At 30.9% G+C, this 12,178-nt stretch overlaps 1 protein-coding gene across 3 annotated transcripts in view; it reads left to right on the plus strand.

Moving 5' to 3' along the window:
- Ranbp16 (Ran-binding protein 16) overlaps positions 1 to 12,178 on the plus strand; it is a 63,711-nt gene that overhangs the window by 47,500 nt on the left and 4,033 nt on the right. For 2 of the 3 annotated variants that reach the window (XM_076512398.1, XM_076512399.1), the window contains exons 20-24: positions 1,495 to 1,549; positions 2,323 to 2,482; positions 4,988 to 5,126; positions 9,236 to 9,399; positions 10,761 to 10,859. In XM_076512398.1, coding sequence (XP_076368513.1) covers positions 1,495 to 1,549; positions 2,323 to 2,482; positions 4,988 to 5,126; positions 9,236 to 9,399; positions 10,761 to 10,859 — 617 coding nt within the window. Of the gene's footprint in view, positions 1 to 1,494; positions 1,550 to 2,322; positions 2,483 to 4,987; positions 5,127 to 6,048; positions 6,133 to 9,235; positions 9,400 to 10,760; positions 10,860 to 12,178 lie in introns of all 3 variants that reach the window. The other variant, XR_013030932.1, reaches the window with a different exon arrangement.

Here is a 12,178-nt window from a genome sequence, read left to right on the forward strand (position 1 = left end):
TCATATCACATCTTTTTAATATAGTTAGGTTTGTAATATTTACATTGTAATTACTTGTGTTAACAAATAAAAACAATGTACATAAAAAATAAATATATTTTAGTTAGTCTTCTGTTTTAAAGAATGAACCTTCATTAATGCAAACGTTTTACTAAATTGTTTGCCCAAAATGTAATTCATGCAGTTTTCATATATGCACTTTAAAACACAAACAATTATTCAAACAGTAAAACTTGTCTAATACTACTTTAATTTATCAGGCTTTCTGACTTATGTATGAAAAGGTTTAAAACTTTTTCCTTACTTATCAGAGCTCTAAAAATCTGCTCAAGATGTGGCACATTTTACCAAATAAAATAAAGATGTTACATTCATATACTTTCCACAGTGGCATTTCCATCAGTAATAAACATGTATCATTAGAAACTAAGTGTGAGTAAATAAGCAATTTCCAGAACAAGAACTGTTGTGATTAGGTTAAATATTGATATCTCAGAACATGAAGATGGAAGATCTTCTTTTTAAATTTGTTCTGTCAGTATCTGTAGCTGGTATTTCTAGTTAGTGGACATTCTGAAACCCATATAAGGGAAATACAAAAAAGTGTTTCTAATTGGTGAACATTCTGAAAATTATAAAAGGGAAGAAAGAAAAATCTGAAATTGAGAATTCAGAGTGGAAATGTACCATGTGACACATGAAGATAGAGAATTCATTTAAACATTTCCTTTTTAAAATAAATAAGTTTTACAAAAGGATTCAGATCATTTAGTGAGTTGGACAAATAAATGGTAAATAAGTTTTACTTATAATAAATGCAAGATATTGCCTGTTGGTTATCATAATTTAATTCATATGTATAATTTGGATGGGAATAACCTCAACAGTGTCATGAAAGAAAAGGATTGTGTTGTAATGGTTGAATAGTCTCTGAAACCATCCAAGCAGTGTGTTGAATACAACTATATTAAAAGTTTGTAATGTGTATTTTGACCCATCTATACAATAGGGTTGATAATATCTGATTGGGCCCTTATGACTTTGGTATTTGTAGCACTGCCCTATCTGACCAATAATGGCTTTGGATACATGTGGCATTTTCTAGTTTGAGTGTTAATTACTGGTTCATGTAGCATTGTTTGTTTGTTATAGTGAAATTGTGGTTTATGCAAGCCAAAGGTTAATGTAATTAAGGCTTGTAACCTAGAATGTTTAAGCATCTAAATGTGGTCATTTCATTTGTTGTTGTTTTTTGTAGTTTGAGAACTTTTATATCTATTAGAATTAAGAACATTCAGGTGGATAGTTTATATTAATTAAGTAATACTTTGGCAAGTCTCTTTTATACCTGCTCTGTTATGTAGAATATCAAAGAATTAATCTGGTGATAATGTTTTATTAACATTATTACTGTGTACAGACAAGATATATTTAAATGATAGACAAGAATACTTAAGCATATCTAATTTATGTACTCTTTTGTTTTCTTTCCAGGAAATAGAATACTAACATTAGGTGATATTCCAAGGGACAAACTCTATCCATTGAAATATCCTTCAATAGTTGTTTTTTTTATAGTATAACATTATCCAGCATGAAGTCATATATATTTTTAACAGCCTTTTAATTTATTAATGTATTTCCAGTTCTTTAGGTTTTCTGTTAAATGTTGAATCCACCTATGCATTAGATGGAAGATAGTATATATATTTTCAAGAAATTTTCATTTGGATGTAAATTTATCATAGCAAAATATATCAAACTTGTATTTGTATGATGTTTGTAATATTCATGATTGAACTATCTTTATTCCTGAAGTTAAACCTAAATTAAGTTCTACTTCAACTATTTTGTGTTTACTGTAAAGAAATTTAGAATCATAATTACTTCCAATGTTGAACAACTTTGTTATAATAACAGAAATTGGGTTTTGGTACCTCTGGTGCATAGAGCACAGATAACCCAGTGCATAGTTTTATGCTACAAAATATTAAACCTGAGAAATCAACCTACAGACATTTAAATAATCACTTGTAACTAATTCCAATTAGATTTTGAATTCATGAAAAAGATTTTTATAAAATAATTTCAGTGATATTACAAGAAGCATTGTATCATTTGAAATTCTGAGAAAAATTAAAATAGTCCATCTCTTAAAAGTTCATATAGCACATAGAACTTATAAAAGTGTTTATAAAGTTATAAATGTTTTCTTATAACAAATAAGACTCTCTGTTGTTAAAAATGTACAGTTAATTATTGACAAGTTCTACCATTCATTTTGAGGAACTTAAAACTATTACATTCTTAACCAAGACCCACATTAAAAGGGATTTCCATCTGCTTCTCCATGTTTAAGTCTGCACTCTGCGGTGGTTACGTCAACTTCGGAGTGTTCAGGTTGTATGGTGACAGTGCCTTGGATGATGCTCTTAATGCTTTCATTAAACTTCTTTTGTCTATTTCGCAGAGTGATCTTTTGGTAAGATGTAACCTTTTGTACTTTAATACTGTATGACAGAGTTATGTGTGTATAAACCTGTTATTTTGACCTATCACTATGATTATCTCTAACAATGATTTGGAAACCACAGTTTCCTTTATAAATATGGAATTCATTGAGTGAGGTTTCTCACATCAAATATGACATATACATAAGAGTATGAAAAATGTGTTACAAAAATTGTTGTTTTTTTATTCAGTTTTTTTTAACATAAAATTTTCCATTTTAAGGTCATCTAAGTATTTGATTTCAAAGCCACGATTACAGAATAATAATAAATTGTCTCCACAAAGACAGATTATACAGTACATTAAAATGCAGATGATTTTGATCTAACAAACAGAAAATAATTATATCCTCACAACCGAGGCAGTAGCAGTTATCAGGTAGGCTTGGTTAGGTTTAGCTAGAACAAGTGAAATATTTCACTGAGTTACATCATTGTTCTTTGAGTATTACCGTAAGTGGTTTCAGGTAACAAAAAATAACTTTTTTTGTTATAATGTGTTTATTGAATGTAATTTGATATTAACATAGCCTGAAATACGAGGTCTGTTCAAAAAATACGCGGACTGTTTGAATTGAACGGCTCCAGTTGGTTCCAGGGGAATCCGCTTGGTGTCGCTAGGTTCGCACAGATCAGCTGATTACAACGCCATTTCCGATTGCAGATATCTTCATTTCTGTATTATCTAAGTGGTTTTAAGTGAAGTGCAATTTTTTCGTTTGGTGGATTTCAGAATGAATGACCTGAAGGAGCAACAACTTGCTGTGAAATTTTGTGTTAAACTTGGAAAATCTGCGACTGAAACTTTTGGTATGCTTAACACGGCTTGCGGTGATGTTGCTATGAATCGTACTTCATGTTTCAAGTGGCATGAATGTTTTAAGGATGGTCGACAATCCATTGAAGATGATGAGCGTCCTGGACGTCCTTCCACGTCAACTGACAACCCACACGTCGACAAAATCAACACCCTGGTGCAGGCAAATCGACGTCTGACTGTCAGGGAGCTTGCTGAAGAGTGTGGGATATCAGTTAGATCTTGTTACGAGATTTTGACCGAAAAATTGAAGATACACCTCGTTGCTGCGAAATTCAGCCCTCAGAACTCGTGAGTTTTTGGCCAAACACTCGATCACTGTTCTTCCCCACCCCCTACTCACCTGACCTTGCTCCTTGCAATTTTGTTCCCCAAACTCAAAAGACCCTTGAAAGGAAGAAGATTTGAGACGATTCCCGAGATTAAGGCAAATGTGACGAAGGAGCTGGAGGACATTACAAAAGAAGCGTACCAGGACTATTTCAATAAGTGGAAACACTGTTGGGATAAGTGTGTGCATTGGGGAGGAGGGTACTTTGAAGGGGTCCCAGGCCTGTAACTTCTAAATAAAGTACATTTTGTTTTATGACGTCAGTCCGCATATTTTTTGAACAGCCCTCATATATAACAGTAAGGCCCTGTAATCCTTTGTTACTTTTTACAATTCTTCTTATGATTTGTAGCTAGAAGTCTTAACTATTGTAAGTCTCAATATTTTTGAAATTTTAAAACCTAAAAAAACTGTAGTCATGAGATCAAATTATATGAATGTTTTAAGTAAAAACAAAATTCTGGTTAGTAATTTCATATTTAGTTTTGTGAAACTTAGCTTGATTTGCTGTGAATAAAAAATGCCAAGGGGATATGATTCAAACTCCTCCATTTAAGAAAATACAAATGTTCTATATGACATTTCAAGTGGTAAAGTAACATCCTTAAGCTGTGATTTGCTTGTGAGGTATTCTACACCATCAGATTTTTAATGTCAAAAACAACAACTTCTAAGTAACATTTTAACTCAAAATTATGTTTATTTCGGTCAATCTAATTCTTAAAATTTATGAGTAAAAGCATGGCCTTTCACCCAGTACCAGGGCACATCAAGCTGGCTGGGATGCTAAAGATATAGCAAGGTTTCATGGACAACAGCTGTTACGATGTAAATTAGATCAAATCAGTCAGTTGTATGTCAGTTTTATTTAAAACATTTACAAATCGGCTTTTTGAGGGTAAGAATTAACAATATTTATTTCTCTATTTTTATTGTTATTTTAGTTCAATTAATTTTACCATCATTCAGAATTACTGGTGAACCAGCAAGTGTCTTCACATAGCTACCACAGCAGTAATAGTAGAAAATTATCTAAGTAATTTTAATAACTTACAAGTGGAACAAAAGAAGAATGTATTATTGTATGTCAACCACACCATACTTGCCATATTCAGTGTTAATGAGGTCTTTGTTTGACGAAAGGTATTGTTAGCAGTGACATTCAACAGATAAGAAATTATTTGTTAAGCTGTTAACTCATACTGGGCATTCTAAGAATGACAAGGTTTGAATTTCAATTATTAATTGATTAAATATTCTGTTGTTTTTTTTTACAGTGTTATGATTCTAGAGTTCAACATTTAATTCAACAATTATCTTTTCTCACAGGACTACCCCAAATTGAGTCAAACTTATTACGTACTTCTAGAATGTTTAGCACAGGATCATATGAACTTCCTTAGCAATTTAGAACCTCATGTTTTTTTGTATATATTGTCATCAATATCTGAGGGTCTTACAGCTTTAGGTGAGCATTTTCAAAGGTTTTATTTATAGAGTTTATGGTAGTTAAATATCTAATTACAGAAAAGTAAAGCTTGCAGATAGATGGTGTGTGTGAGTTTGCTGAAAAAAATAATGAATATAAGGAAAGCAATTTTCTGTAAGGTTTAAGAGAGTGCGAATTACAAACAATAATTACTCAGTGTTATAATATGTGTAATAGTAACTTTAAGTATTAAAAAAAGGTTCATATTTTGTATATTATTATATATTATAGATGTATAATGCATAAAATTGTTTTCCATCAATCCATAACTTCTATTTTTTTAACCTTTAATATTTGTGAAAGTGGAATTCTTAGAGTCAGATATTAAAATCATGAACATTGTTTAGTAACAGTTTTTATACTGACATATTGTTTAAGTCATTGATATGACATCTCAGTATATAATCTTTTGCCTTTAGGTTAACTCAAAGCAAAATTTTCAAAAACATTTTCTTTCTATCTTAATGTCTCTTGTTAGACTTTGCTGGAAAATCATGAAAGAACTAATATATGTACGTGTACAAACGTTAATGGACTGAGTAGCCATCTAACTTTATAATGTGAATCACAAGAGTACAACAAAAAATTAGGGAACCACTGTCAAGTTTTTTAAATTTTAAGTGTCTTCTAGGTAAGAGTTTTTCATTAGTCATTGCTTCAGAATTAAGGCATATTACAAAATAGAAAAAATAATGTTCCACAAAACAAAAAATGTGGTGTGTGAGCACAGGATTGACTGTATTCAGAGAGAAGTTAAAACCAGTACTAAATGATATTAATAATGAAATAATTGTTGAATATTTTACAGCTGAAAAGTAAATAGTATGAAATTAATTTATGGATTTTGTTCTATGATATAAATTAGTATGAAAAAAATGTAATAAATATTAATTACTGATAGTGCTAAGCAGCACATTGCAATGGTTAACTGAGGCTGAAGTCTTGATACCAGGAAGAAGATCACATGCACACACTGCATTTTGAGGTCAGTGGTGTATTCCAAGAGTGACAGGCAAATATCACTATTAGTAACAGGCAAAATTATTTGTAAAGTATGCGTAAAAAGTTTGTTTTTTGTTGATTAATGTATTTTTTTTAATTATCAAATATGATTAAAATGTTGAATGCTCTTGACATAATGTAGAGCATGTGTAAACTTAACTACTATACTTTCTCATCTTTCATGTGACTTGTTACACTTCCATCAGGAAGACATGTACAAGTTTTGTTCTCCCACCACAACCCAGAATTTCTTGTTCAGAGTCATGCTGGTAGCTTTTCTATAATGGATTTGGATGTCAATGTGAAATTTGATTCAAGTACTTCGAACAGTATTACAGCTTGTTCAATTTCTTTAAATTGTTTCTCTTGGTGTCTCTAGCAGGTTTCACAATCACATGAATATTCAATTTCAGTATCACCCACCATTTTCTCATAATTTTGAACAATATCACCTTTTGCTGAGGCCTTTAGTCTGTCTTTAGTGTGTGTGCATTACAAGATTATCTGTTAACCTAAATCCTGAAGAATCTTCTGCTAATTTTGTTCACTTTTTCTCTCAAACTTGTTCTATTTTACATTTTGAATCAGTTTTCATCCTATCTGGTGATGCTAGTGTTGTTTTAAATGTTTCTGTACTTCATTCATTATTTCTTCCACATTCTTCAGACATTTGAGTTGTTAAATATTAATAGACTTTTAACCATACTTGTAATACTATATGAGATTTTCATGCTCAGATTGGTCACTGGGTGAGGACTTTCACATGTCTTTCACTCTGTCCCATTACTGGTATTCTGCCCTGCACACCTTGATTTCTCTTATTTTGTGACTTCTTTACGGTGATACGTTTTTCTCTTTTTTGACGTTTCTTTTAGTCAGGATTTAATATCTACTTTGCGGTTTTCAGAAACTGTGGTTTTGACAGACACTGTTTCAATTACTACATAACCCTTTATGTTCATCTGACATTTTAGCCCACTGTGCCATGTTGCAATGTCTTGTTAGATTTTTCACTTAAACTGGTTTCCCACTTTTGAAAGAAGCATAGCAGGATTTGATCAGGGTTGTAGCATATCATCCCTCTGTAAGATGACCACCAAGAAATGTTTTATCTTTCTGCCTTACCTTTATCATTTACTTCTCAGTCAGCTTTTATATCTACTTGTACCTTTCAACCCTTTTGAGTGGCCTAACATTGAATCTCTTTGATGTGTTCATTGATTCTTTAGTTTTAGGCAGTTGCTTTGTTTGAACTTTTGGAAGGTCATCTGTTTATTTGTAGGACACTTTAGTTGGTCATACCTTTCATTTCAGTGTTTGTTATTATTTTTTACTTTTCATCTCTTGTAGTTCCAAAGAAACTAAAAGACCTATCATAGACCTTCCTCAGCTTAATCTCTACCCAGGATACATTTCTTACAGACATGAAGATGTTACAAAAGTTTCTTCATGCCATTACAGAGTCAGCCTATTAGAATTTTTTGTAGCCAATCTCTTAGCCACATATGCAGCTGTTGGTAAACTCTCTATGTTAACCTGAAGGTGACCAAAAAAGGTCAAAATGCTGTTCTGTACTTTATTCTAATTAAAGTTTTAATACCCACACCAGCCATCTTTATAATATATTTTTACTTCAAGTGGGTTTCTTGTCATTATGAAACATTACAGACTGTCTCCATTAAAAACTTACATTTGTTCTTCAGTGTTAAAAATTCTAAACATTTATTTTCTTTAGCTTCACAGTCACAAATTTAATTATAAAACTTATCTCATCTCTAAATGAAGAACAGTTGGAAAATGGTTTCAGATTAAAAAATATTTCACATGTCTGAGTCTGTGATCTGCATAATGTTTGGTCTTTGCAACATCTTGTATATGGGTGAAACAGATTGCAAAGTTAATTGAAAGATCTTATGAACACAGAAGCTACTACTAATGTTAACATCATTGAGCCAGTGTCCTGACATTTTTAGCTATAATAAATTCAATTTTCACATCTCAAATTAGTTGTTCTAAGGTCTTCTTCAGTTGGATGTTTCTCACAAGACCACTGGGAACAGAACCTTATTTATATCCCAGGAACCTTTTCTCCATCAGGATTGAACAAAATAATTTCATTTAATGTTTCCTTCTGACTCGTTGTGTGTATATTATGGTTGTTTACTGTGACATAAATTTTATACCCATACCTTATGCCTTCATGTTTCTTCCAGTAGTTTATTTTAGTGCCCATAAAAGCCTGGCACGGCGTGTTGGTTAGGGTGCTTGTTGTGCAACCATTACTAAACATGCTCATCCTATATGGTCTGAGCCAGCTTGGCGTATAAAAATATCTTCCAATTCCAAACTTGTTGAGATCAAGATTAGATTGTTACAGAGAAGTTTAGTGATCATGAAATATAAATTTGCTATGCATTGTTTCAGGATATCTTGTTTTACGTTTTCATTCACTCACATTTATTTGTTTAGTTTTTTGCATGTTATTTATCTGGATTTTACTTTATTGTTTGTTTTGCACATACAGTGTTTTAACGTATGTTTCGTGCCATTTATATGTTTCATTTTCTTTCTTTTTTTCTTTGTTTTCTTTTCCCTAAAGTAACCAGATTCAACTTAGCTAGAAATCAACATAACAAACACACCATGATGCTGAGAAACCAATAGGGCTAAAATCTGTTATATGTATCACCGGCTAACCAAGTGAACTCTTCAACAAATTTAATAATGTGCTCATAGTTGTATGTATATATGTTGTTGATATTCAATGTATAACTTCCCAAACCTTTTGAGAATTTACATGCCCATGTGACATAAATTTCAGAGCTGTTTAGTCAACAGTACTAAAAGTTTAAGTATTTAAAAGCTCATTTTACAACAGTAACAATGATATTTGATACCTGTAGTTGGCACAGCACAATATAACCCATTCTGTAGCTTTTTACCTAATAACAACCGAACCAAACTTCTCATATCCCACATGACTTGTGTACAGACTGTTTTTCTTGATGAAGCATGAGTTGAAATGTGGAATTAGCCATTTTTATTTCCAGAGAAAGTCACATGATTTAGCCATTTTTAAATTTCAGATACCATGGTATGTACAGGGTGTTGTGCAACGTTAGATCACATTGTTACTTACCTGTTCAAGCGGTTATCTAAGACCAGTAAAAAAGTGCGTCACCCTTCTGGCCAACAGGATGGGGAAGCGTGTTTACGTGTTTTAGAACATCATCCTGAGATTCTCCAACAGGTAAATATGAACAGGTAGTGTAACATACTCAGGAAATATCATGTGTGTAACCTTAATACATATATTGTGTGTGTACTTATGTAATGTCTTTCATAACTATGTTACTTTAACCATGTATTCAACATTTATGTTTATTATGATAATAACAAAAAATAAAGGTCACACAAAATAGAGAGTTTTATTCTCATGGTAGGTAACTTTGTGTTGAAAGTAAGTGACTGCTGAAATTTGAATATCTGGTTTGTTTGTGTTTTAGACACACAGTTTCCAATTTTCACTTGAAACTGCTGCTGCTTCTACAGCAAACCATGCTCTTAGTACAAAGGATAAAATTTACATTATAGACTTTTGAATTCTGTTTTGTACAAAGTCTGAGGTGGACTAATTAGACAAAAATTACCTAATTCCATGTAGGAAGTGGTAGAAAATCATAGAAAAAAAAAAATATTACTAGTTTAAATATTAGAAATATAAGTTGTCAAAGGTCATACTCTCAGAAATTGAAATTTTGTGATGATATATTTATTTTTAAATTCATTCAAATTAATTTGTTCACACACTTTCTTACATAAAACAAGTAATATATATATTGTTACAAGTTTATCCACATCTACTGTTTCAGATATATAGTATTATACCACATAGAGTCATTCTACAGATTGTTATAATTTTTTAAGCTAGACAATTGTAACTTGTATATGAACTTCTATCTGACCAGTTGAAGTAGGTAATTATTTCTTTTAATTGTACTTCTTAATTAAATGATATATTTTGGATGTTCTAAGCTAACTTATTTGGTAAGAAAAGTTATACTTTCGTAGTTGTTAATTTTAATTAAATGGCAATATGAGTTATTATGGGACAGGTTAAAGTCTGTCTACATTGGGATAAAACAGTATTTAGGCTTTGTTATCATAATAACATTTCTTTAGCAGATAAAAAATATTGATAAAGCAAACCACATGGTTAAAAATGAATTTGAAATCTGGAAGAACCACTGAAAAAAAAGAATAGTAATATATATATTTTCCAGGAAAACTAGTAATCAGTATATGACATATATGTTATGAATAAAATATCTTTGTAAAGCTACTGTATTTTACTTTCATGTCCAACCGATAAAATAATTCTGCACGATTTGTTTTCTATCTTCTGATGACTTACATGTTGAATTAGATTCTCATTATAAGTTTTTTTTTCATTTCAGATTCACACATCACTCAGTAAACTAAATTGCAACCTGAACTTTTTACATCATGATGTCTGTTATTTGCCAGTAAACACATAGTAACAAGATTAACATATTTGAATATTTGTTGTGTTAAACTTGTTTGTGTTCATAAGTTACTCTCTCTTCACAGATGCTCTCTACTATCTTGAATATTATCATGTTTGAAGATTGTCGTAACCAGTGGTCTATGTCCAGACCTCTGTTAGGCCTAATTCTACTCAATGAAGAGGTAAACAATGTTTGAACTTTGTGTGGAGCCTGAAAGAAGTGTATTTATTTACAAAATTATAACTTACAATTATAGTATTTATAGAAACAGTATAGATTTTTTATTACAACCTTTATAATGTTTTAAAACTTTTTTAACTGTTCATTGTTGTGATATATAGAAATATTTATACATTCATTCAGTTTTCATCAATAATCAAAGTAACTTAGCAGAAACATTGTTCTAAAATTTTTTAGTGTGTTTAATAATAATAATAATAGAAACAGAAATAATAATTTCTGTGTTTTAATAAATGTAAAAACTTTGAAGTTGTATTTATATTTAAATGTGATAACAAGAGTGTATTAACAGTGAAACCTGTCCTCATATGATAAGCATCTTGAAATTGATTTTCAAGTATTTTTAATCTTTATTAATTCATGCATTAACTTTTGACATATATTATTTGGAATGTAACCAAAAGGGTTTTCCACTGGTTGAAACCTGTCATTTAAAATACCAATCACTCACAGCAGAATACGAAGCAGGCTAGATGTTTTGTATTTGGGTTGTCTGTGAATATTTGAACTGGTTTCTGGTTTCCCATTCATGATTAAGAGAAAAGTTGTTACAGTTGTTGAAAGGGAAATACAGCATTATAGAAACAAACCTCTCATGTTTGCTAATGAATTAACTATTCTATTAAGAGAGAGCTACTGAAGTATTCTATATATAATCCCCCTTTCAATTACTAAAAACATTCATGACGTGAAAATGATCATTGCACTTGGCTCAAGTTGTACTAGTCAGTGAACCTGCATATCAAGAATTGTAAAAAAGGGGTTGTTCATTGGTTTTTATCTTCTCTGTTTTACTTGAAAGGCATAGTTATAAGTAAAAAGAAATTTTGTGAAAAATTAAGAAAAGCAGGCCAAATGCATAATCAGTAACTAACTGCTATAGAATTAAAAGTTAGATACAAAAACGTTCATTGGAAGACAAGGCTACATAGATATAGAATGCAGACTAGAGTATTATTATATTGTTACGTAAGTTAAGAATATTTAAGGTGAAACAATATAATTCTCTAACTTTTTATGTATGCTTTGGCTAAGAATAGGTTTAATATTCAGTTTTCCTGGAGCAGAAAAAAACATTCTTGGGGCACTTGTGATCAAAAACTAAATAAAACAATTCCAAAAATACAATACTGCTAAGTATTTTGAGAAAAAGTTTAAAAATTGGAAAAATAGAGTGACCTAAAATGTTTTATTGGGACGTGTTAGTTTGCAGAGATTTTGATTTGATTGCTTAAATTTAAACTTAATTGTATTACTCCA

The sequence above is a fragment of the Tachypleus tridentatus genome, chromosome 7, assembly GCF_004210375.1.
Source record: "Tachypleus tridentatus isolate NWPU-2018 chromosome 7, ASM421037v1, whole genome shotgun sequence".
Taxonomy (NCBI): domain Eukaryota; kingdom Metazoa; phylum Arthropoda; class Merostomata; order Xiphosura; family Limulidae; genus Tachypleus; species Tachypleus tridentatus.